Genomic DNA, 27,317 nt, shown 5'->3' with positions numbered 1-27,317 from the left:
CTTACCTTCATACCTTACTCCTTTATGAATAGCAGAACATTCTCAAAAGATGATTTTACATGAAGCAGGTTGTTTAATGAAATTTTACAATTCAAATTTCAGTGATTGTGGTACCACTTAAAATAGGAAATCATTTTTCTTTTAATTTTTGAGAGGAAATTACCAACCTTCTCATATTCTTATAGTTGAAAGAGCCCAACTAGATTTTGTTCTAGATGTTCTAACAATAAGAAGAATCTAATCATTTCACTCTGAACATATATTTCAGAATAAATTATACCTTTTTATTAAGCTTCCAGGAAATGGGATGGAAACAATTTCCAGTGGCTATCATCACTAATGTATTTAAAAGCTCTTTTTTCTTTTGACTGGTACTTCAAAAATTACTATAAATTGCTAAGAAAGAAATTCCTATATGAATAGAGCTGACACTGTTCATACCAGTTTTTACTTACATTTAGGGAGCCTTTCTTCAATCACAAATAACACTAGTTGATTATTCCATTTAATTTTCTTTCATTTCTGTGTACCATGAAAGGGGTGCTTTCAGGACAGAAATGTAGTTGCTTGGACTCAGAGAGAGATTCTGTTACTTTGTTAGTGTCAGTGCTCAAAGTAGGAGGTAGAGACACATATAATACGTCTCTACACCACTGATTTAAATTCTTGGCTTCAAGAAGCCTCTTAGTCCTCACTGGGGGTGAATTTTCATTTTTTCATTCTTTATAGCACTTTCACATTTGGGAGAAGCCAAGGGGTATGTATCACTGTTACCTCCATAAAAGGGCTGTGCAGACTCAAAGGGAGATAGCCTGGGACACCAAACCAGTCTCCTTCTTCTGGTGAGACAAGGAGGTGCCTTAAAGAGTCTAAGAAGGGATGGTGTAAGACAGCACAGGACCCCTCCCAAGGGTGACGCAGACCACACAGAGGATGCGCTGGATTCAAAATTGGTTAGGTTCAAAAGAGAAAGCTAAGGAGAGATTTTTGGTTCCAAAAAATATGAGAACTCGTGGGGATATAGCAGATCTCTTGAATCTCCTACAGATCCAGTGTAAGTCATATATCTGTACTGTTTCTTCACCTAATCTGCTTTCCAAACTGTACCCGCAAGTAAAGGAAAGAGTGTGCTGAGAAGAAACAGGGGCTCACCCTAGTGAAGCTCTTTGCGAGGCCTGGGCTGGAATCATCTAGGAAGCCTGCTGCTTAGATGGCTCTGCCTGCCCTTACCTGTCCCTTAAGGATGGGACCCAGACTGCTAACTGAGGAGGCCAGTACTGAGGTCCACTCTGGTCGCCATATTTGCCTTAAAGTGCTGGAGATTTTGTCTTCCTGCTTATATGGTTTTCAGTTAAAAGGTTAGTTCTTTGTTTCACAAATGACAGGATTTCCCTTCTACATAAAATGCTAAGAGTATGAATCAAAATAAGTTACAGAGAAATAGAACCAGAAAATGGATAACTTTTACTCTGAAGTTAATACTATAAAGCAGATGTGCAGTAGAGGTTGGCAAAGGGTGTTACATGATAAGTAGCAGCTATACAAAGGGTTATCCAGGGGCTTAGAGACTAAAAAAAAGGATAAAGGGAAGCAAGAGAAAGGTAATCGAGTGAAGGGCAGGTAGGGAAAATGCAGTTCTCAGATGTTTTTGATGTTCATGAAGAGGTATAGGATACAGTGAGTTTTTAGGAATTTGCAGCAACTGAACCAAAACCATCAGCAGAGAAGATCTTGTCACTGAGCAAATTTAATATCTGAAGTGGGCTGTAAGTGCCACTGACATCAAAAAAAGATCAAAGGGAAGGAATCAAGGTCTGACAGGAACTCATGATTCAAACTGAGTAACAGATTGAACTATCTCTGGCAGGAAATCATATCCAAATTTCTGATGGGGCTGGATAAGGTATCAAAAGTAACTATGTGTGTAATTTGTTTTATCTCTATTTCATAATGACTTATAGGGTTGGCCATAGAGCTTATACAAGGCTTCCCTGGTGGTTCAGTGATAAAGAATCCACCTGCAATGCAGGAGATGCAGGCAGGTTCGATCCCTGGGTTGGGAAGATCCCCTGGGAGAAGGAAATGGCAACCCACTCCAGTATTCTTGGAGTATCCAACCAACCCACTCTCAGAAATCCCATAGACAGAGGAACCTGGTGGGTTACAGTCCATGGGGTCACAAAAGCTAAGGTGCATATGACTTAGTGACTAAACAATGAGAGTAGAGGTATACTATGGCTAGTATAATCACAGATAACTCACTTTTATTATTTGGATTAAAGCTATTTTGGTTATTTCTTTTGTTATTTCAAATAACTAATATGTGTTATAGGGCTTCCCCAGTGGCTCAGCAGGTAGAGAATCTGCCTGCAATGCAGGAGACATAGACACAGGTTCAATCCCTGGGTCAGGAAGGTCCCATGAAGGAGGAAATGGCAACCCACTCCAGTATTCTTGCCTGAAAAATCCCATGGACAGAGGAGCCTGGCAGTGCACAGGGTTGTGAAGAGTTGGACACGACTGAGGGACTGGGCACACAAGAATGCATGCATATGTGTTATAAAGAACACAACATATTAATAGTAATATTCCTCAGTTACTGTTCAGAGAAGAAATGACTGGATATGGGTGAAATGCATGACTTCTTACGATGAGTTTCTGTCCTTGCTAGGGTATACTTGGTAAAAATGACAGGGGTATTACATGACTGGAATGTTGAAAGGGGGTTCTCAAAGTGTATTAGACAGAGCCCAGTACAGAAGCCTAATTCAACTGATGAAACTTCATCTGAGGACTGAAAGTCTGAGAGAGCAGCCATTTTAGAACTAAGGGTGTTTAACATCTCTAGGAGTTACAATTCATCTGCTTTATGGCAACTTCACTTATCGAAAATACATGGTTCTCTGAACAAAAGGCAATGGCAACCCTCTCCAGTACTCTTGCCTGGAAAATCCCATGGATGGAGGAGCCTGGTAGGCTGCAGTCCATGGGGTCGCTAAGAGTCAGACACAACTGAGCGACTTCACTTTCACTTTTCACTTTCATGCATTGGAGGAGGAGATGGCAATCCACTCCAGTGTTCTTGCCTGGAGAATCCCAGGGACGGGGGAGCATGGTGGGCTGCTGTCTATGGGGTCGCACAGAGTCAGACATGACTTAAGCAACTTAGCAGCAGCAGCAGCATACCCAATGTACCAGGAACTAATCTTTTAAAGTTATTTATTGCTCAACTCTTACACATATTTACAGAAACTTTCTGGACTTTCTGTTCTCTGGCTTACAATTTTGAATATACCCTCAGTGTGTGCTCAAAAATGTTGGTAACCCATTGATAGCTACTGATTTCTCCATTTAAATACCTTGTGTTTTGCTTTCCAATTATAAATGTTTCTTTTATCTATCTTAAAACAAGTAAGTCAAAGGGCAGTATCTATTTCTTTCTCTAGAAGAAATCTCTGACATATAATCCCTCTCATAAGAGGGGAGAGACTTTTGAAACACAAATATCCTCAAGTTACTTTTTTCTATCAATTATTATTTCTTTTTTTTTTTTTTTTTTGGCTGAATCAGGGAGCATATGGGATCTTAGTTTCCTGACCAGGGATTGAACCCAAGTACCCTGTATTGGAAGTGCAGTCTTAACCACTGGACTGCCAGGGAAGTCCTGTATTAATTATTATTTCTAAAGTTGACCCTTAATAAGACTTCTAAACAAAAATCAGTAAGAAGTAGGTATCTCTAAGGCATTTCTCATACAACTTGTTTACCAATTCACCATCATGAACTCAATTAAACATTATTGAGAATTCCATTATTATATCTATTGGATTTTCACTGCATTCTTTCATCCAGTTAACAAGGCCATTCATTTAAAAAGAATGTCAGTCGCTCAGTTTCAGAGCCAACAAACCAAAAGAAATCTACTTAAAAATAAATACCTTCAATTTCTTGGTCATACTGAGTATGTGTTAGGGCCACATCCAGACACTCATACCAGATTACAAATATATTTCTAAACTAGGAAAGTGTAATATTCAATGAGTACAAAACCCACTGGAAAAAAATTTGGTTGCTTACAAATTTCTAACATCTTAAAAAAATAAGGCTCTTTGTTGTTAACTTCAGTTTAAAAAAGTAGTTGAAAATTTCCTTAAAAGGCATGGAAAATGGATTTTTTCAAGCATACTTTTATACCTTTCTTTCATTTTTTTAATGTGGAGTGGATCACAATAAACTGTGGAAAATACTTCAAGAGATGGGAATACCAGACCACCTGACCTGCCTCTTGAGAAATCTGTATGCAGGTCAGGAAGCAACAGTTAGAACTGGACATGGAACAACAGACTGCTTCCAAATAGGAAAAGGAGTACGTCAAGGCTGTATATTGTCACACTGCTTATTTAACTTATATGCAGAGTACAGCATGAGAAATCTGGATTGGAAGAAACACAAGCTGGAATCAAGACTGCCGGGAGAAATATCAATAACCTCAGATATGCAGATGACACCACCCTTATGGCAGAAAGTGAAGAGGAACTCAAAAGCCTCTTTATGAAAGTGAAAGAGGAGAGTGAAAAAGTTGGCTTAAAGCTCAACATTCAGAAAACGAAGATCATGGCATCCGGTCCCATCACTTCATGGAAAATAGATGGGGAAACAGTGGAAACAGTATCAGATTTTTTTTTTGGGGGGGGGGGCTCCAAAATCACTGCAGATGGTGATTGCAGCCATGAAATTAAAAGACGCTTACTCCTTGGAAGGAAAGTTATGACCAACCTAGATAACATATTCAAAAGCAGAGACATTACTTTGTCAACAAAGGTCCATCTAGTCAAGGCTATGGTTTTTCCTGTGGTCGTGTATGGATGTGAGAGTTGGACTGTGAAGAAGGCTGAGCGCTGAAGAATTGATCCTTTTGAACTGTGGTGATGGAGAAGACTCTTGAGAGTCCCTTGGACTGCAAGGAGATCCAACCAGTCCATTCTGAAGGAGATCAGCCCTGGGATTTCTTTAGAAGGAATGATGCTAAAGCTGAAACTCCAGTAGTTTGGCCACCTGATGCGAAGAGTTGACTCATTGGAAAAGATTCTAATGCTGGGAGGGATTAGGGGCAGGAAGAGAAGGGAACGACAGAGGATGAGATGGCTGGATGGCATCACTGACTCGATGGACGTGAGTCTGAGTGAACTCCGGGAGTTGGTGATGGACAGGGAGGCCTGGCGTGCTGCGATTCATGGGGTTGCAAAGAGTCGGACACGACTGAGTGACTGAACTGAACTTAACTGAACTGAAGGGAATCCTCCTACACTGTTGGGAATGTAAAGTGGTACTGCCACTTTGGAGAACAGTAGAGAGGTTCCTTAAAAAACTAAAAATAGGTTCATCTACTTCATTAGAACAAACTCAAATGTGGTCCTTTGTATGGCTGAGTGATATTCCATTAATGATGCAGGGAGCCCAAATCTGGTGCTCTGTGACTACAGAGGGGTGGAATGGACCACCTAAAGGGGTGGGAGGATGGAGAGAGGTTCAAGAGGGAGGGGACATAGGTATGCCTATGAATGAATCATGTAGATGTATGGCAGAAACCAACACAATATTGGAAAGCAATTATCCTCCAATTAAAAAAAAAAAAAACCTAAAAATAGAACTACCATATGATCCAGCAATCTCACTCTTGGGCATATATCCAGAGAAAAACATGGTTAAAGAGGACACATGCACCCAAAGTTCACTGCAGCATTATTTACAACAGCCGAGACATGGAAGCAACCTAAATGTCCACTGACCCAGGAATGGATAACAAGAAGTGGTACACATATACAATGGAATATTACTCAGCCATTAAAAAGAATGAAATTATGTCATTTGAAGCAATATGGATGGACCTGGAGATATCATACTAAGTGAAGTAAGTAATTTTGTATTTTGGGACAGGTTTTATATATTTATATGCCAGAATTTATCTTTCTTCCCAGTGGGTGGGGATGGGATGAGGAAGCACACACAACTGATGAATATATGGGCATATTTAAAAATTCCTTTACAATGAAGAAATAATAAAAATGTCCATATCTTTCCACTTGGTAACTAAATAAAAAACTGGCTAAAAGTGTGATTCACAAGCTGGAATCAAGATTGTCTGGAGAAATACCAACAACCTCAGATATGCAGATCTTATGGATCTTATATGCAGATCTCTATCTTCCATAAGATACCACTCTTATGGAAGAAAGTGGAGAAGAACGAAATAGCTTCCTGATAAGGGTGAAAGAAGAGAGTTTAAAAACTGGCTTAAAATTCAACATTCAAACATAAGATTATGGCATCCAGTCCCATCACTTCATGGCAAATAGAAGGGGAAAAAGTGGAAGCAGTGACATATTTTACTTTGTGGGCTCCAAAATCACTGTGGATAGTGATTGCAGCCATACAATTAAAAGACTCTTGCTCCTTGGAAGGAAAGCTATGATACACCTAGACAGAATATTAAAAAACAGAGACATCACTTCACCGACAAAGATCCATATAGTCAAAGCCATGGCTTTTCCAGTAGACACATATAGACTAAGAGTTGCACAAAGAAGACTCAGCACCTGAAGAATTGATGTTTTTGAACTGCAGTGATGGAGAAGACTCTTGAGAGTACCTTGACTGAAAGGAGATCAAACTAATCCTAGAGGAAGTTTAATTTGGAGATGGAAGGTTTGGTTATCTACAATGATTTCAGATTTCAGTTTAAGCATGGTAACATGAAAACTGATATTCATTCTACTTCTAGAAGAATCATAAGATGACTTCACTAAAGTTTCCGATTGGCATTTACAATTCTGTCTGGTTCATTAAGCTGTTATTTTCCAGAAAGTTTTGCCTCTATCCTTATAGTCTTATAACTGGGTTAATAAAGAGCAAAATTTTGAGACAAGTAAAGTGCTTCCTATAGAAATTGTAACCAAATTAATATTTGGTTGCTTGGACTCAAACCAAAAAATATATAGAAAACAATGGTTCATCTTTACTATTATTCCTTATAACCTTGTCTGTTCATTTTTTCTTCAACCCCATTGGTTGGCTTTTTTTGCTTTCATCAAGAGTAAGGAGTTATCATCCATGCCTTTTTAGTATACAAAAATAAGGCTTCCATTCTTGCAATCTGTATTAACTCTATTCAAATTATAATAAAATATATCAGAACTTTCATTTCCAAAACAGTAAGTGGTGATTATTCTTCTCAAGAAATGTCTTTTGAAATATATGGGAAAAAATCTAATCTTCCATTCCCCACCTCCCCAACAAATAGCTTCAAATTAAAGGAAAAGCACCAAAGCTCATTCAATAAGATACACTGGGGAAAGTATTCTTTCTGGGAATAATACAAACATTACAATCATTTATTAATACTGAAAACAGAAGGAACTTACGGAATTAGCTTGTTTTCTGGCTTGGTTTATCAGTTCTTTTATCTCAGAGATATTTTTCTTTAGGTTATCCTCAAGCTCCTTGATGGGTTTAAGTTTGTCTATCAGTCGATCAGCTTCTTGTTCTAGATTTTTCACAGTGGCATCTGCATCTGCAACTGCACAGAACAAGATGAGTGCATATCTCACACACGCACACATGTACACACATACCCAGATACATGCACAAACACATGTATATACACACCCAGGCACACACATATGCAGACAGACGCACAAACACACACACACATATACATACCCAGACACACACACATGCACACACACACATATACACACACCCAGACACACACATATGCACAAACATGCATACATATACACACACCCAGACACGTGCACATGTACAAACACACACACATGCTGCACACACAGACACACTCACACAGAAATGAACATAACAATATGCTTAACTAAATAATTGAAAGGATTTCATCTTATCCACAAGGCAAAGCCAAGGCCATGGCGGTTGAAGCAGTTTGTGGTAGCAAATGGAAATATTTTAGTTGGGACCCAAGCAGGCCAGAGGAGATGATGTTAGAGAAAGAAGGCGGACACCTTTGGCTTTGGGATTAATATGCAAGTCAGCATTAAAGATGGAGAATATGATTAGCTTAATTCAATGCTTAATTTTTAGCTTCAGTCCCCAAACTAAACTTTATAGCACAGAAATTTAGTCAAAGAATCAAAGAATTGGAAGCATCTTTAAAATGTCACCGACTCTGTCCAAGCCAGAACTGTACTTAAATCAGGGTTTCCACACAAAATTATTTTTTTTTCTTTTTCTCATTGTCTTTCTTTGTACATCTTAAAGAGAAAAGCTATTAAAATGTCTTCTGAAAAACATTTCAAAGTTGAGCAACCCTCAGACTGAAGGCCTACGTTATACTTTAAATCTCTCATGCTGCAGTTCATTTTTGTTTTGAAAAATAGTTGATTCTCCTGCTTTTTACATTGGTTGAATCACATTAAACTGTCACTTTTGTAGCTAAAATTTAAAGGAGGTTGAATATTGATAAATTAGAAAGGGGTTTAACCCTAAAACAGTTGAAGGTTATTACTGATCCTTAGACTTCCAGCTTGTACTTTTCATGGGGGGGGGAGGTACATGACACATGGAAAATCAATTATTCTGTCCCTAGGATGCTGGCAGTCTTATCCAAACTATGCCATTTATTATCTGACCGAGCATGTACTGTTCTGTTTTCTGTCATTGTGACTCTGATGAAAAAGTGAAACTGCTTAAGGTCCAAGGTTATTGGCCCTGATGAACTAGGAGTGATCTGAAACTAAATCTTTAGGAATAAATCAAATGAGGGCAAAGTTAGTTAAAGTTAAGTCGCTCAGTCATGTCTGACTCTTTGCGACTCCGTGGACTGTAGCCCACCAGGCTCCTCCATCCATGGGATTTTCCAGGCAAGAATACTGGAGTAGGTTGCTATTTCCTTCTCCAGGGGATCTTCCCGACCCAGGGATTGAACCCAGGTCTCTCGCATTGCAGGCAGATGCTTTAACCTCTGAGCCACCAGGGAAGCCCTGGTGGAATCTTTAGGAATAAATCAAGTTAGAGCAAAAGGAAGTAAGTAATATTTTGAAGTATTTTGAACTCATGCTCACAAATATGAGTTACATTGTTAGTGATGTTTAAAAAGAACATAGGTCTATTATTAACCTTAACTAACAGAGTTGCTAGATCAAGAACTATTTTCTCCTGAAATGAGGGTTATTGAGTTCAAAGCTCTTGTTACATAATTGTATAGGGAGTCAGCATAAAGATAGTTAGCCCTTCAGTTTTACACTTTAAATAAACCATTTGTCCATTTCTCCCTTCCTTTAATTCCCCAATATTACTCTGATATTCTTCAAATCTTTCTAGAAGTGAGAAAAAGGGATTTAGACTTAGATTCATGGAAATGAAAAAATTGTTATGCAGGGACTACTTAGGCTTAGACAAGTAATAGATCCCTTTCTTTTAAAGCTCCCAGAAGTTTTTACCAAATGTTTCAGAATGGAACCTGGAAGTCCCCTTATCCCTTGCTATTTTTGCCTCTCTGTCTTCTGGAACAGTTAAAGTAATATAGAAATTATCTTCTTGAAGGTTTTTAAAAATAAATCACCTGTGATTTTGAGTCTGATGTTCTCTTATGCTGTAGTATTTGGAAACTTCTCACTTTTTCCTATGATTATTTGTGTAGATTTTAAAATTATTTCTGAAGATAGATTTTGATAACAATGTTTTATTATAAAACTACTTTACAGTTTAAACTTTATTAACCTGCTGCTGCTGCTGCTAAGTCGCTTTAGTCGTGTCTGACTCTGTGCGACCCCATAGACGGCAGCCCACCAGGATCCCCCGTCCCTGGGATTCTCCAGGCAAGAACACTGGAGTGGGTTGCCATTTCCTTCTCCAATGCATGATAGTGAAGAGTGAAAGTGAAGTCGCTCAGTTGTGTCCGACTCCTAGCGACCCCATGGACTGCAGCCTACCAGGCTCCTCTGTCCATGGGATTCTCCAAGCAAGAATACTGGAGTGGGTTGCCATTACCTTCTCCGTTTATTAGCCTAGAGTTTTGCAAAGTCCTCTCTTATGTGCTAAATTTCTTTCCTTATCTAGTTATATCTCCTGCAGAATTTTGCCTATTTGTCCTTCATTTTCCTTTATTTAAGCAGGTCAAACATCTAAAATATTTTATCTTTATATTTCTAAAGATACATCTCTTGAATTTATCACATCTATTATTTTCTGTCTTCTAATTTATTAACTCTTTTTCATCTTCTTTCTTTTAGTTAGTTATTCTGTCTGGTCCTTAGAGTTGATTGCCTAACTTGTTTATTTCAAAGCTTTTTAGTAATATAATTGCACTCATTTTCCACTGAGGATAGACTTGGTCATATTTCTCAGGTTTAGATATGTTCAATTTTATTTTTATTATTTTCTACTCTGTACTTTTGTTTTTGACTTGGAATTTAAACTATGAGGTGTTTAAGACAGAAAATTTTTATATCTCAGTGATTGCTCATTTGGTAAGATCTAATTTTATTAATTCTATTTTATGCTTCTACAAGTATAATTCTCTTGAAGTTGAGAATAATCGCTTGTAAGGAGTGGGGAATGAGTTTTGGGGGAAAAGCAACAACAACAGTGTAGATTTGATGTACTTTAATTCTGCTAGAAAGAAGTCATTTGGACTTCAGTGACTGCATTTGTATTATCAGAAGCATCATAATTCAGTTAAATCTATGGAAGAATTCAATGTTCTACTTTAATATGGATAAAATATTTCACTAATTTTTCAAACACACATTCACACACTAATTCCTTTTCTATATCTAGCATTCTTACTGTGACACTGGAAAGAAGAGCTATCCAATGTTTAAAGCCATACTAAAACATGGAAACATGCAAAGCTGAAGCTTTTTGCAATAAGCAATCAAGCATAAAAATTACTAAAAGGTATGCAACGAAATATATACATACTGATTTCTGCAGGTAATTTCATATGGAAGTAAAACATAAAAAATAGAAAATTCGTGAGAAAATATTTTTTATAGATATTATAAAGTAGTGACTGTCAAGAAAAATAGTACTTTTCACAACAAGTGCTAATTACAAATTCACTCCATTTTAAATCAAACAAGAGTTATCAAATAAAAATCCACAAAGCATATCACTTAGCAGGCCACTGTTCATATTAAAAGGAGTTTTATTATCATGTTCTAATAAGATAGAAACAGACCCCGTGTAATGAGTGTTTATAGATATTAACTATTTCTTTTCATAGATGATAGAATCACAAAAGGGAGATAAATATTACATAAGGCCACTCTCATTTGAGAATCAGTCTGAAAATGAATGAAATGATAACATACAAGAGTGATATTTACTTTAAAACTTTTCATTCTTTTTTTTTTGGGGGGGGGGTTAGATATTGTGATTTGGCATGCCTGTGAACCAGTTATTCAGATGGAATCTGAATCACCGGGGGAACCTAACTCTGGGTTTACACAATAAAAACTGAAAAACTATATGTCTTCTTTTTTCCTTTCCTGAACAAATAATGAGGAGTGAAATCCTTTTCCCTAACTCTGAAGTGCACTTAGCTATGTTTGCACTCCTCCTTGCCCAGGAAGGAGTTAGGTTAGTAGTATCTATTATTTCAAAGTATCATTAGCCTTTGATCTGAGGCAAAGATGCTGAAAAATCAGGCTCCACTCCCCAAACAGTATTTGTAATCTGGATTATACAGTGTATAACATCAATAACTGTGTTTTTGTTATTACACTCTACAAATGTTTTAATTCCCAGTAAATACACTGGTTCTATATAAAGAAGGCTAATCACTTGAGACTGCAAAGTACAAAGAATCAAGCATCTCCTTTGGTACAAGCACATATGAAGATAGCATTTTATCACTTGAAAGAGTAAAACAATATTAAAAATTATAATGCTTATTACTTAATAATTTAAATTACTATATTTAGTTCTCCCACATTTTCTCAGTAAATCCATATTTAACTCAATATAGTTTAATGCAATATACAAAAGACACGAAGAAATATTCTTGATAAACTAGGTAAATATTTTAATTTCCTGGTAATGTTTAACTAGAATCTTAAGTAATAAAAGACCAGTATTTTCCAAATTTGAATGCATTCAAGATGATCCCATTTAGTATTCTCTTCTAACAGGTCTGCTAATTAGAGTGCTCCTTGACCTCTAGGTTCCATGGAATTTCAACAACTCTGAGGATATAATTTCCCAAGAATAACTGCATTTTCAATTATACTAAAGGATTAAAAAGTACGTGGCATCCCTATGCCAAATACCATGCAGGCTTTGAGAATTCTTAATTTCCTCTTAACGGATGAAATTTGAATAAGATAAGCTCAAGTGAGGAGGTGGGAGTCTTGTATTCCAGTTCTGGAGCCATAGGCATTCAATTCCTGGGGCCAGTCTACGAAGGGAGGAGGGCAGACTGCATCACTGTGAGGGCCCCTTCCTGCTCTAGCAGCTATGAGTCTAGGATACTTTTCGAGTGTGAAGAAATAAATGCAATAATCAAAGTGATAAAGGAGATCTTACTGTTCCTCGAAGGATCTTTTACCACAGCATTTGTTTTGGCTACGCTGTCCGCTAGTTGATTGTAATTTTTCTTCAGGCCATCAAGGTTCTGGTGAAGATCTTTAATCTGCGCCAGGACATCTTTAGCTGTGTCGTTGGCTTGTCTTGCTTTGTCTTTAACGGCTTGCAGTTTCGCAGCTGTGTCTGTAAGCAGAAGGCGGTATGAGAAACACAACAAAGGGCCTGGAGTTAGTGGCTTAATCCATGCTTGTCAGAGAGAGGCTGCACCTGTGACCTCAGGGACTCAGGCACGAGGGAAAGGCTGAACTTTGTCTCACTCGGCTATAGCAAATGAAGTACATCTTCAGTGAAATTGAATTTTCTCAGGGACCTTCATTATGATTACCTGATTAGCCCTTAAAATAGCAACGTGATTATTCTAAAAGTTCATTGTGGAAGGCGATATTGTGATTTGCTGCTGAACATATTAAAGAGAGAAGTTTATCCATCTGAATCATATAGCTTCATCGAAAGTAGTTTTAACATTTAATCTGCACTTCCAGGGTTGGGGGCAGGGAACGAATGTATTTCAGTTTTGGTAGAGAGAGACTTTTTCGGATATATTAGACCATGTGTTTGTGTAAACAATTTATATTTGTTATCAGCAATGGATATTTTCTATGAATATATTTACTACTGAAGAAGTGACATGAAAATCAGTAAAGTTACTTAGGCTTTTTAATGTCAAAAAATTAAAAAAAAATCATTAAGGTTTTAATAGTTCCTGTTAGGTATAGATGTGTTTCCTTCACCATAATTTTTATAAAAAATGTACACTGTACATATATTTATGTGCCTACTAATATGTTGTGGATTAGTGGTTAAGATCACAGCCTTTGAAGTTAAACTGTGAGGTTGGAGTCTTATGTCTCTTTTAACAATGGCCCTCAGTGTCCCATCTAAGTTTGTCTGTTGTAAAGTGGAGATAATAATGCTGTTCACCTTGTAGGATTAGTATGAGGGTAACATACACTTGACATAAACATGCTGAATAAGCCTTGCTTAATAAATGGTAGCAACTCTTGCTACTGTTGTATCATGCTATTAAAATATAAAAATAGTATCCCCAAAACAATAGTGCTTTCAGTAACTAATAACAAACATTAACTCCAAATAACAGGTAATGCATCAAAAGATATTATAGACATGGTTCAATCTTAATATCTTAATGTTTTTGCCAAGAAAAATGTGCTGAAAGGCAGCTGGTTCTCACCTATTACTATAGATACTGTGTATGTGCTAAATTGCTTCAGTTGTGCCCAAGTCTTTCTGGCCCCATGGACTATAGCCCGTCAGTCTCCTCTGTCCATGGGATTCTCCAGGCAAGAATACTGGAGTGGGTTGCCATGTCGTCCTCAAGGGGATCTTCCTGACCCAGGAATCAAACCTGAATTTTTTATGTCTCCTGCATTGGCAGTGGGTTCTTTACCACTAGGCTACCTGGGAAGCCCTGTAGATACTGTAATAAACTTCAATTTTGTGGTAATAAATCAACATTTTAGAGGATAGTGTCTGTATGATTTTATTCTTTCCCACCAATGTAGGATTTCCTGGGCTGAAATGTGGAAGAACAATACAACAACAAGATGTCTATTATTTTCTTTTTTGTAATTTATTCCTACAAATGTCAGTTAACAAATGATAAACATCATGGTGAAAATTGTTTCTTAGTTTCTCATTCTTACAAAGAATTCATAAGTAAGAAAACCATTATCTAATAGCCTGACAATGGTACAAATATAGTGCTAGGAAATACAGGCAGAAGTTGGAACATTTTTAAACAGTGCATTTCTATTAGGATAGTTTGCATTGTCTGGAATTCTTACCATTTGGAATGGCTGCTAGCTTGTCCAAAGTATCATTCAAAGCTCTCAGGAGATCCCCGTTTCTGATATTGGCATTGTCTAATCTGGCTGTCAAGCCATTCAGTCGGTCATCATTTTCTGTGAACAGAAAACAAAAAAGGATGAAACAATTTTAGTCATCTGTGAACTTACAGATGGATATAAAATTTCAGGTTATTTTATTTTATAAAATTAATCTTTATTGGAGCATAGTTTCTTTACAATGTTGTATTAGTTTCTGTAGTATGGCAAAGTGAATCAGTTATGTGTTCATATATATCCCCTATTTTTTGGATTTCTTTCCCATTTAGGTCACTGCAGAGTGTTAAGTAGAGTTCATTGTGCTATACAGTAGATTCTCACTAGTTACCTAATTTAGACATAGTAGTGTATATATGTCAATCCCAATCTCCCAATTCATCCCACGTCTGTGTCTCTATTTTTGCCTTGCAAATGAGTTCATTTCATGCATTCATCAAAAATGAGTGCATCATTTTTCTAGATTCCACATAAAAACAATATTATACAATTTCAGGTTATTTTAATATAAAATTATTTAATAAGAAAATTGATTTAACTTATTGGCATCTGTATACAAATATATTTCAGATCAGATTATAAAATATATATTTATATGTCCATGTGACACACAAATATATTCAACAATTATATTTTCTCTGGTATTTAACCTTTATTTGACTTAATTTGATGGTTTTCTATGGAGAAAAACTGAAAGATTTGGTCTTTTATTGCATTTATAATGATACCCTCTTGATATCACTCAAATTAATGTCATTATTTTTAAAACTTTATTATCAAAATGGACACTGAATTAGTTTTTAAAAATCTCAAATAGATATGACTGTTAAGTAGAATCTCCCAACTTTACTAAACATCACAGAAAAAAATAAAAATCAAAGGCATGAAAAAATAGCCTCTGGCACATTTTTGTTTTTTTATAGAGAAAATAAAATTTTACAAATTACTCTATGTAGGCTTTATATAGGTTTTTTCTTGCTACTTTAGCATGCTTTCTTTAACATTAAAATATACCATTTACTGTGGAAGTGGAAGTGATTGCTCAGTTGTGTCTGACTCTTTGCAACCTGATGGACTGTAGCCTGCCAGACTTCTCTGTCCATGGAATTCTCCAGCAAGAATACTGGAGTAAGTTGCCATTATCTACCAACACCGACTGTCTCTCTCATCACTTTCCTGGTACCCAGAGTGGGCAGACCAGGAGAGACTACCTCTTACTGAACAGAGCAGAGCGGTTTTGATTGGATTGTGTGTCCACCCGTTGTAGAGGTAGTGCATCTGGCTTCTTGGAGGAACGAAACAGCCACTGGCAGCTTAGGGAACAATCTTTGTTTTTATTGGCTTCATCTGGGAAGACTAGCAAAGGGAAGGGAAGATAGATGGAAGATTCTTAACTATCAGCGTTCTGGATGTGATAAAGAGTACTGAACATATTAATTAATGATCCATTCCATTTCATATCAGGGTTTTATAGGCAGATGAATTACACCACTGTTATACCACAGTAATATAAGCACATAATATTGTTGGAGGCATCTGCTTTTAGATTCCAAGCCAAAGACCTAACATCATAGAAAAGTAAAGCATAAAATATTCCAGAAAAACATGGCTCTAAAACATCAATATGTCCATTTCAGTCACTAAGATATTATTTTCAATGCTAGTCCTTCAAAATATACTTTCCAAGTAATTAGATTTTCTCCTCTGTCAATCACAATTTATCTTTCTTTTAATCCTTCTGTTATTTTCACTGTACTAAAATAAAATCTTTGAATAGATTATGGAAAGAATACTTTTTGAAATAAAGACTATCTCACTATGACTGTGATATCTATACAAATTCCCTGAGAATAGTTAAAGGCTGTTCTTTTGATATTAATTTAGAAGTCTTAATCAATTAAGGAAATGGAACAGTACAAATTTCATTTCTTAGTTTCTTGATTGGATTTGACTTTTTAAACAATGAAATACTTAAAATGTGCTGGCAAGCAAGATATTCATGTATAACTGAGAAAACCATTAATTTAAAGGGCATCATTTGGTTTATACTATTCTATGAATTCTGATAACAAATACTGGCTGAACAATCATGCCAATTATTCAGAACAAAGACTGATTTGAGGAACATTGTTACTGTCATTCCTCAAGTTTCAAAGCAGTAATTTTGTTCCTCTGCTTTCTGTACTAGAAATTCAAAATGGGAATATTCTGAGCCTATTCTGATTTCTTTGTTTCAGGATTTGACTCTATTTTCTTCTTAGTTTATCCTTTCTTATACACTGATCATTTTTCTCTGAAGTAACTTTTGGAATTTCTCAAACCAAGTCTAAACACTTTATCACTTTGTCAGTCTAATTCTTCAGATAAACAGAAGTTGTGTGCAGAAAATAATTGCAGATTTTAAAATGGAAAACTTATAAAATGTTAGCTAAGCAAACCTAGGAAAATAAATGATCCAAGGCTGCCTTTAAATGAAGATACCTGAGGCAGAGGTTTCTATAATTAAAATGAAAGAAAGAACCCATGTGGTTCAGTTTGAATGGTAACATGGACAAAGAGAGAATTATTGGTAGTTAAGATAAATCGATTCCAACTCATAATTTTTGACAAACAAGAAAAGGAGCCAAATTATAATCCACAGTGCTACCTTGCACACCTTTCTCTCCTTATTTCCTCACTTTTCATACCCATTAGCTATAGCTAAGTCACTTATGCTCTCTCCAGATACCACACCCACTGAACCTCAAAGGCTACATATACATGCTCTAATTTTAGCTCTCCCTTTCTCATGCACTCCCCACATATTAGAAGACAAATGTTCAGGAATGAGTTTGGCAGAGACAGAGCTCATAAACTGAGGGAAAAGAAGCAGAGCAGCCAGGCTGGACTGTGAACACCCCTGACAATATCAGTTCCCTTTGTTGTGTAACACTGAGTGAGGGAGATATATTCAGAATGAAAATCGCTAGACACAGTTGCAAGTCACTTCCATTAATAACAGTACTAATTTACTCATGTTGACCATGTTCCTGTTACTGTGCTAAATGTATTAGCGCTTAGCTTACTTGGAACTGGTAATATTGAACTATGTAATAATTCAAAATAAAGCTATTACAAGTATTTCTTTGATCATTGATGATGCATTCTTTTACATATTTTAGCCATTAGAGAAAGTAGTATAGTGCAATGAAATAATTATAGGACTACGGTTGGAAGATGTGGGTTCAACTGTCATTTCTATCCATTTTTACATGTGTAAAATGAAGATAACTTCATATGACTGATACGAGAAATCAGTTGAAGGATGTATGAGAAAGTACTGGATTTATTATGCAGTTATTAAAAGGTAACAAAATAATTCACATTGGTTTGGTAATTCACATTGGGTTGAGAACTGCTTTGGTATTTTTGCCAGTTTTCAGTAATGTTATTTATGATTTACTTTCTTCTGTGTTTAAAGTGAATCATCTAGAATCTAAAGTTGTTTATTTTCCTTTTATATGTTCTTAATATATGGCCCCCATTATCAACTAAATATAAGAATGATTTTATATATTTTAACGGGAATGTTCTCTTTTGACTATTCAAACATATCTAATTAAGTTCCTCAAATGCAATTTTTAACTTACTCACATGAAAGTGAAAGTCACTCAGTTGCGTCTGACTCTTTGTGACCCCATGGACTATACAGTCCATGGGATTCTCCAGGCCAGAATGCTGGAGTGGATAACAAAGCACAAATAAATACCTTGAGAGACTCTTTCATTCATAAGGGTGAAGTTTGTAGAATTGTTTTTAATATTGAAGGGGTCTAGTTAAATGGAACTACTGCAAATTACCATATAGATAACATTTTGCAAACAAAATTTTCATTATCATGAAATTTGTCTTATGAGCTACTACTTAAACTCAGTATCACTTATGATTTGTTTCTTTATCAAAAAATGGAGGAATGGCTTCTCTTTTAAGATTTTTTATACAAGTATTTTACAAAGTAACAACCATGTTTCATCTTTTGTTGTCGAGGCTCCTTCTGAATTGTTGGTGTTTAGTCACCCGGTTTTGTCTGACCCTTTGCAACTCCATGGACTGTAGCACACCAGGCCTCTCTGTCCCTTACCATCTCCTGCAGTTTGTCCAAATTCATGTCCATTGCGTTGGTGATGCCATCCAGCCATCTCATCCTCTGAGGCCCTCTTCTCCTTCTGCCTTCAATCTTTCCCAGCATCAGAGACTTTTCCAATCAGCTGTTCACATCAGATGACCAAAATACAGGCGTTTCAGCTTCAGCATCAGTTCTTCCAATGATTATTCAGGGTTGATTACCCTTAAGACTGACTGATTTGATCTCCTTGCTGTACAAGGGACTCTCAGGAATCTTCTCCAACACCACAATTCAAAGGCATCAGTTCTTTGGCACTCTGCCTTCTTTACGGTATGGCTCTCACAACACTAAGTGACCACTAGGAAGACCATAACCTTGACTATATGGACCTTTGTAGGCAATGTCTCTGCTTTTCAACACACTGTCTAGGTTTGTCATAACTTTCCTGCCAAGAAGCAAATGTCTTCTGATTTCATGGTTGCAGTCACCATCCACAGTGATTTTAGAGCCCAAGAAGAGGGAATTTGTCACTACTTCCATCTTTCCCCCTCTATTTGCCATGTAGTAATGGGGCCAGATGTCATGATTTTTATTTTTTTCATATTTAGTTTTTAGCTGGCTCTTTAACTCTCCTCCTTCACCCTCATTGAGAGACTCTTTAGTTCCTCTTTGCTTTCTGCCATTAGAGTGGTATCATCTGCATATCTGAAGTTGTTGATGTTTCTCCTGTTTATCTTGATTCCAGCTTATAACTCATTCAGCCCAGCATCCCTTCTGAATTAGAAAGCAGGTTAACTTATGCAGCGCTTTATCCACAGTTCTGAAGCAGAGAGTTTGGAAGAGGTAAGGGATCTGTATGAGGTGAAAACCTTGATTTTGACCTTTCTGGTAATGAGAGATTCCTGCAATGCTCATCCATTCACTCATTTATCAAACATTTGTTAGGGCCATGAATGTTAATGTGTTACCTCTACACCATGGCAAAAAGCCAGTGTTTTTATCCAGCAGTGCTTAGAAACATCATCTTTGGAACCACATTAACTTGGGCTAGTTAAAGTGTTGGCGCTACTATATGTATGCAGTGTATTCAAACAGAATTTCTTTGACTTAAATGATTCTGTTGCAGAATCAGATGTAAAGAATATGCCTGCAGTGCAGGAGACCTGGGTTTGATATCTGGGTCAAGAAGATTCCCCTGGAGAAAGGAATGGCTACCCACTCCAGTATTCTTGTCTAGATAGTCCCATGGACAGAGGAGCCTGGCGGGGTACAGTCCATGGGTTGCAGAGTCAGACATGACTGAGCAACTAACACTTTCACTTACATACAAAAATGGTTAACTTTACCACATTTTATAATATGTGATTACTCTACGGATGCGGGCTCAGTCGCTTAGACATGTTCTACTCTTTGTGACTACATGGACTATAGCCCACCAGGGTCCTCTGTTCATAGAATTTCCCAGGCAAGACTACTGGAGTGGGTTGCCATTTCCTTCCTGACCCAGGGATCAAACCTGCGTCTCCTATGTCTCCTGCATTGGCAGTTGGAGTCTTTACCACTGAGTCACCTGGAAAGCTCTTGATTACTCTATACAATTTATTAATTTTATTATATTATATTATGTTTTTACCTTTGAATGTTTTAAGAACATAAGAGGTAAAATTGATCTCAAGTCACTTTACTGTAATTTTTCATCTACTTACATGAACCTGCCCCCAAGTCAACCCCACCATTGAGTGCAGGGTCCCAACACTCGTACTGAAGGAAGAGCAGCTAAGTAAGGAAGAAAGTTGGGTGAAATCCAGAATCCCATTCTTGTTGCTGGCCTCCTTTCAATTGATTTGATGACATTGCTACACCCAGTCTTTCCACGCTGGGGCACACCTAGCCCTCTTCCATTACATTTTTCCTTTGCTTACCTTTTCCCAGTTGCTGTCACAAGTTTGGGATGTGTCCTGTCTCTGATTTCCTCTTTTGCCCAGACATATCCCTTACATGTACCATGCAAGGGAACCTCTAAGATCAGTAAATAGGGCCTGTGTTTATAGGAAGGCATGTTACTGGGAAACTTTGTCCTGATTAAAAAGTGCCAAATCAGTTCTTGTTTGCCTTGGGCACAGTGCTTGCTAGGCCCTCAATAGCCATTTGCTGCAACTGAACATGTTCTTCCTCCCACTACCAGATTATAGCTGAAGCCTGAGGAGAGGAGAGAAGGGGGATTTGTCTGGTGGCATGTCTACCGGGCTTCCCTGGTGCCTCAGACCTTTAAGTGTCTGCCTGAAATGTGGAAGACCTGGGTTCAGTCCCTGGGTCGGGAAGATCCCCTGGAGAAGGAAATGGCAGGCCACTCCAGTACTCTTGCCTCGAAAATCCCATGGACGGAGGAGCCTGGTAGACTACAGTCCATGGGGTTGCAAAGAGTCAGACACCACTGAGTGACTTCGCTTTCACTATCATCTCCAAAGTCTTAAGATATCAGGATAGAGGACAGTCCTCTCTTCAGCCAGTGAGAAACCAAAATAACCAGACATCAAAAACTCCATGTGGTTCCTCTAGGACAAGCTCCAAAGCCTTAGTATGGGTTTACAGGCTCCTTTTGTTTTGGCCAGCAAGGTATTCTTATAAAAATGTAATTTAAATACCTTTAAGTGAGACAAGTACTCTCTGGTTCTAATAGATTCTGTCCTTTCATGTTCGGCCCTTATTTTGCCACTTCTCATTTAAACTCTGAAACCGAGTCCAACTCTATTTTAATTTCTCAGTTTTCTCTATTCACATACCGAAGGAGGAACTAAAACTCTGCATGAGGAATCAGCAATTCATACAGGAAAATATTAGCTTGTTCTCGGACTACAATAGCCTAGGAGATCCAGGGTTGGCTTTATCCATTTAATCCAAAATTATTTTTTTGTCAATGGAATGGTTTGTCTTTCACTTGCATACTTCTGGGATTCTGGCAAATGGTAGTATGCAAATTATGCAAAAAATACATACAATATAATATAAATATTATACTATATATTATGTGTGTGTGTGTGTTATCACTCAGTCATGTCTGACTCTTTGTGACCCCATGAACTGTAGCCCGCCAGGCTCCTTTGTCCATGGGATTCTCCAGGTAAGACTACTGGAGTGGGTTGCCATTTCTTTCTCCAAATATATATTATATATATATACATATATATATACACACACATACATACTGGGACTTCTCTGGTAGCTCAGTCAGTAAAGAATCTGTCTGCAGTGCAGGAGACCCCAGTTTGATCCCTAGGTTGGGAAGATCCCTTGGAGAAGGAAATGGCAGTCCACTCTAGTATTCTTGCCTGGAGAATCTAATGGTCAGAAGAGCCTGGCGGGCTACAGTCAATGGGTTGCAAGAGTCGTATACGACTTAGTGACTAAACCACTATATATATATATATATGTATAATATTTTGGCTGTCCTATGTGGCTTGTGGGTTTGGTGGCCTGACCAGGTATTGAATCCCCACCCTTGGCAATGAAAGTATGGAGTCCTTACCACTGGACCGCCAGGGAATTCCCAACAGGAGTCTATTTTTAATAATATAAAAATACTTTTATTTATTTATTATTGGGAGAGAGGAATAGCTACTTTATTCAGAAAGCCAGCAGACTGAGAAGATTAGTGTCCTGCAAATTTTAATTCCTAAATCATACTTCAGTTTAATATCACTACAATATTCCTGTTTATTCTGTTTGTATCTAATCTGAAATAACAACACAGACTCTTAACAGGTTAGTAATTGCAAGTGTGTTATATTCATGATCGCAAAGCCATTTTGATACACTTGTCTGGTCTTAATGACTCAGCATCTGGAGGCTGATGGTACAGAAGGAAAATATGGATTAATTTGATTAAAATTAATTTTGGGGGTAATTCTGGCATCGTTCTGTGTTTTGGACAACATTATATGTCATACAGTTCATTGATTCCATATTCTTGGGCTTGAGAATAGATCTTTTTATTCAATGTGCATGTCATTCATTTTATAGAGATGTTATCTATTTGTTCCTAAGTAATTAAATAATTTCACTTATTTTGAGGAAAGTTGAAAAGTAGGGTTAAATGAAGAGGCAAAAAAAATTTAAAAGTTACTCTATATAAGATAAGGTATATAATTGTAGAATTTTAGTATTTCCACACTTCTAATATATCATCCTCAACTTCAATCCTTGCCCTGTACACATTCCATGAGAGCCTCACCTGGCTATTTTTTTTTTTTTTGACAAAATCCTTTGTCAATCTGCAAAGTAGTATTAATTCACCCAGTGGCATCAATTTATCTTCTAGCTTTTTTGGTCATCAATTTGTATCAAGCCCCATATCCATCAACAAAACAATTTTTATCTCCATGGACATTCAATCAATTTGATACAGACTGGTCTCAAATGGCAAATGTGCAGAAGGGCAAATTTACTTTTAATAAATGTATACTCAAAACCTAAAAGGCAAAACAAACTGCTGCTGGCAAGTTCCGGTTCTCTGAAGGCAAGGACAGCATAAAGATGGCAGGGAGCAGCTCTAAGTTATTCATGACTAAAGCTCATGGACTAACTGTATTGTACTGACGAGAACCAAGTAACACATTAGAAATATGGAGGGTACACTGCCTCACCATTTTTATTCCTTCTAACTCCAGGCACCATAGAGACAGAAATGACTAAATCTCTATTTTAATAGCTGCTGTCAAGTATTTTGCTCTGTAGGGCCTATTTCAGCAGTTCCTGGTGGTAATATATGGCATTTCCCTGATTAAGAGCCGTTTTATAACTTGCGTAATTGGCCACAAATCAGGGGAATGTCATAATGTAGCAGGAAAACATTCCCATCTCCGTCAGAGCCTTGGCTTGGATTTCTGGAGGAATTATTACCTGAGTAGTTTGTGGGTTTTCATTACTTTAAATAATGTACTACCTGAAGTACAAAAAAGGGCATTTAAACTAATGAAACTTTCTGTCACCTAACCCTGGCTACCATACCTGTCCTTAGGTTTCTTTTTCCCTTGGAGAAAAAACTCTTAAAACATGAGACTTTTTTTTCATTTTCATAACACCAGTGTTTGTGGGGAAACAGAGTCAAGGACAGGGCTGGGAGCAGGGTGAGGAGACTCAGGCATTCACCTCAGGTGTGAAATCCAAAGGGGTCCCCCAAAACTCAGTGCTCAAGATAAAACATTTTCATGCAGTATTTTTTTTAAATCATATTTAATTCAAAAAATATCAATATGAGCAAAATATTACAAATTTTAAATAGAAACAGAATCTATCTCTGCACTTGTGTGGCTGAACCTCTCTCACCTCACCCTGATGTCAGCTCTGGGCAAGCGCACTGGAGAGAAAGGCGTGATGACCAAGTAATGAGATAAGCCAACTTGCCAAATTAGGAAAACAGGATTGACTCTACAGCTATTTTTCAGGTTGTAATACAGTTTCCTGCATAGGATTATACATATAAGGGGTCATATTTTACTTATGATACACAATCCCAAAGCATTTACTGTCAGAGTACTATCTATAATGGAGACAAAACATGTAATTCCATACCAGCCTCTACTGGAAATAAAAGACTATTCATTGAGAGCACTGGCAAATATAAATGATAAAAATCTCTTTTCTTTCTAAAGTTAGTAAAGACCAACATTATTCCTTTATTTTAAAAATATGCTTATTTCCTGAATTGTGATACTATACACCAAAATACAAAGCTAAAAAGAAGATCCTGCTACTGTCCTCTAGAACATGGATGCTAAGTCCATGGCTGTGATGATTTGACAAGTCTATGAGAAAGGGGTGCACAGAGAGGAGGCATGTAATTCAGATGGGGTGCCAGGCCTCCTGGAGATGATACATTTGGACTAAATCTTGAGGGTCTGGTAGAAGGTAGTTGGTTGGAAAAAAGGGATGATGAGGAGTTCCAAAGAAAAGAATGAACACTGCAGAACATGGAGGTTTGAAATGGCAGCAAGTTTTCAGAGAACATGAATATCTCAGTAAGGTTGGGGAGCTGGATGCAAGCCAGCAAAGGGGAAGGAATGAGACCAAAGACAGAAATAGGAGGCAATTACATGAGAACAGGAGATATTTGAATGAAATAATAAATATAATAACTTATCTAGAATGTGGGCTGTATTGAATTTTTAATGCAAAACCCATATGATATCAAGGCAGGTATTTTATGCACTTTGATCTTTGAATTAGGAATAAAATACACAAAAATGTATTTAAGAGGCAAAAACTTTTTGAGACATGTGGCCCACTAAATCAAAAGCTGCACAAAGACATTTATACTGCATCTGCCTTATTCATTCGTGACCATAATTTCTAAAGTCAAAAAAGGTGGCATTTGATGCTCTTTAAAATTTACCATACTTTAAAAATTAAAAGTTCCTATACTTAAGATACTGATGAAACGATGTTACAGAAATTAGATTTAAAAATTCTGAAGTAATGCTCAGTACAAAATGACATGTGAAGGCAAAATCCAGTAAAACTGATAAGATAGTTTATTTGCACTAAATCTAGATAGTAAAAATAATCATAACAACCATGGCACAACAATTACATTTTTCCAATAATCTGATAAAATATCCTACTAATTACAACTACAATTGCACTGAAAATAATAATAAAAAGAGATCGCACTAACCTTTTACATCATTTGCTAACTTCTTGGCTTCATTAAGAATCCCAAAGCTTTTCTGAAGAGAACCTTTGGCACCTTCCTTTAATGAACCCTGAGGACCTGCTGCCTGTGGGCGGACAAAGAAGTGTCACATTTCTAAAATCAAAGAACAAAGAAGTAGAGCTTTCTTGCAGGCAGTTGGTACACTGTTTACCTTTAGGAAAGCATTCTGAACTACGTATGCAGAATATTACATTATCAGCACATATTTGTGATTAAAGTGAGGAGATGGGAAGAAAGTCTAGAAGAGAACCCTTGGGAATCCCAACATTTATTTAAAGGCAGGTACAGAAAGTGGGGCTAGCAAGGTGATTGAGGGTCTAGAAAGGACAAAGAGAACCTAGGAGAGCACGATATCATGGAAATCAAGAGTTACAGAAGTGGCTCAGAGTATGATGACTGGCAGTGTTGCAACGTTGTAACTAGTCAGTATTATCAAGTGCTGTCAAATGGTCAAGCAAATTAAGAACTAAGCACATCCTTGACTTTATCCCTAGGCACATTTCATTCAAGCTGTGGGGTAAGCAGAGGAAGCATTTCCTGTCCCTTAGATATTGAAATGAGGAAGAACAGTGTTCCTTTTCTGAAGGCATCTCCAAGTCTTAGGGCAAAATAAGACCTTCTAAATGACAGTCTCTGAGCCACAATCATCTCCTAGCAAAGATGGATTTGTTGAGGCTTGAACTAAGAGAGGTGACACAAAGACAATAGAGTGATATGGGAAAGGGATTGCTTAAAATAAATGTTTAGTTATCCATTTTAATAATGTTTGCACTTCAAGAATCATTACGTACCAAAAGATAAATCAAATGGATCTTACAAATTTAGATCTTGTGAATTCTACATTGGAAGAGTATTTCAGAGTGCAAGAAAAGCTAGAAAATGCTAAATACTTACTGTTGAAGTTATAAATCTGAACTCAGGTTAGCCTAGACATAATACTATTCAACTACATTTCCAGTGCTTTAATAGCATTTTTTATCATACCATTTGAACACTAAACTAGGAGAGATTACAGATTGCTACTGTTGTGGTAAAATTTACTTTAAGGTGTTATTCCAACAGCTTTCACTTAAATAATCTATTGCTTATAAAACAGATTGATTAAATAATACTATGATATCTACAAAAGGACATATTGGAAACATCTACATAAATAAAAAGAATCTGTGCATTTATATCTAGCCTTTGCAAAAAGAGCTGCCTGACAACTCTGACAAATTATGCTGTGGGAAATGGACACTTTCTTCAATTGAGAATACAGAAATGCTTGGTCCTATGGTGTCTGTGGGGAATTAGATACAGTAATGTCACTGAAGTGTCATTTATTTTGAAAAAAAGGTAAAAGTGTCAATATCAATGGCACAAATCCAATGAACCTTACTCAAAAAAATAAGGCTCTAATACCCACTCAGCTTCTATACTTGTTCCAAATTTATATGCCATTCTTACTCCCTGGTTACAGGTTTCCTGAATCAAAACAGATTAGAGAAAGGAAATTACAAAGAAAGAAGAATGAGGATTCTCTAAATAAGCCCATGAAAGCAGCCAAAATGACAGCTGACAAATTGACAATAAGGAAAGAAAACCAACTTGGAGAATTTTTAAATCTCAGCAATCCAAATCTATTTGGATAAGGATGAAACAGGTTTCTGTAGATGCCAATATTGACAATGATGATCCTGAGCCATCAGGATAACACGGCTCATTCATAATACTAGATCAAGCTAGACAAAGCAAGCAAGCAAGGGAGCAAGCTTTCCCCAGAGTCTTAAGGTATGAATTCCTTTCTACAGGAACATGGTCTGGTGAGAATCTAACAACCAACATTTTACAGCTGATCTTGGATATGCAAAGGAGGCAAGGGGGTAAAGGAAGGAGAGAGAGTTGACTTGCTGTGCATAAGAAAATTAATGAAATGAGGTGAGAGAAAAAAGAAGGGCCAGACAACATGGAAAAAAGCTAAAGTCTGAGCTGTGGAAATTCGGAGGGACTAGGAAAAGTGATGGGCAATGTTCATTTT

At 37.0% G+C, this 27,317-nt stretch overlaps 1 protein-coding gene across 6 annotated transcripts in view; it reads right to left on the bottom strand.

Annotated features, from left to right (window-relative positions):
• Nucleotides 1-27,317, bottom strand: part of LAMA2 (laminin subunit alpha 2) — a 710,513-nt gene that overhangs the window by 78,649 nt on the left and 604,547 nt on the right. For all 6 annotated transcript variants that reach the window (XM_055535601.1, XM_055535597.1, XM_055535598.1 and 3 more), the window contains 4 exons: nt 25,259-25,361; nt 14,424-14,540; nt 12,559-12,741; nt 7,422-7,576 (listed from right to left, as the gene is read on the bottom strand). In XM_055535601.1, the coding sequence (XP_055391576.1) occupies nt 7,422-7,576; nt 12,559-12,741; nt 14,424-14,540; nt 25,259-25,361 (558 nt within the window). The remainder of the gene's footprint in view (nt 1-7,421; nt 7,577-12,558; nt 12,742-14,423; nt 14,541-25,258; nt 25,362-27,317) is intronic.

The sequence above is a fragment of the Bubalus kerabau genome, chromosome 9 (assembly GCF_029407905.1).
Source record: "Bubalus kerabau isolate K-KA32 ecotype Philippines breed swamp buffalo chromosome 9, PCC_UOA_SB_1v2, whole genome shotgun sequence".
NCBI lineage: Eukaryota > Metazoa > Chordata > Mammalia > Artiodactyla > Bovidae > Bubalus > Bubalus kerabau.
The sequence above is the reverse complement of the archived record's forward strand: the minus strand, read 5'-3'. Positions and strand labels throughout refer to the sequence as shown.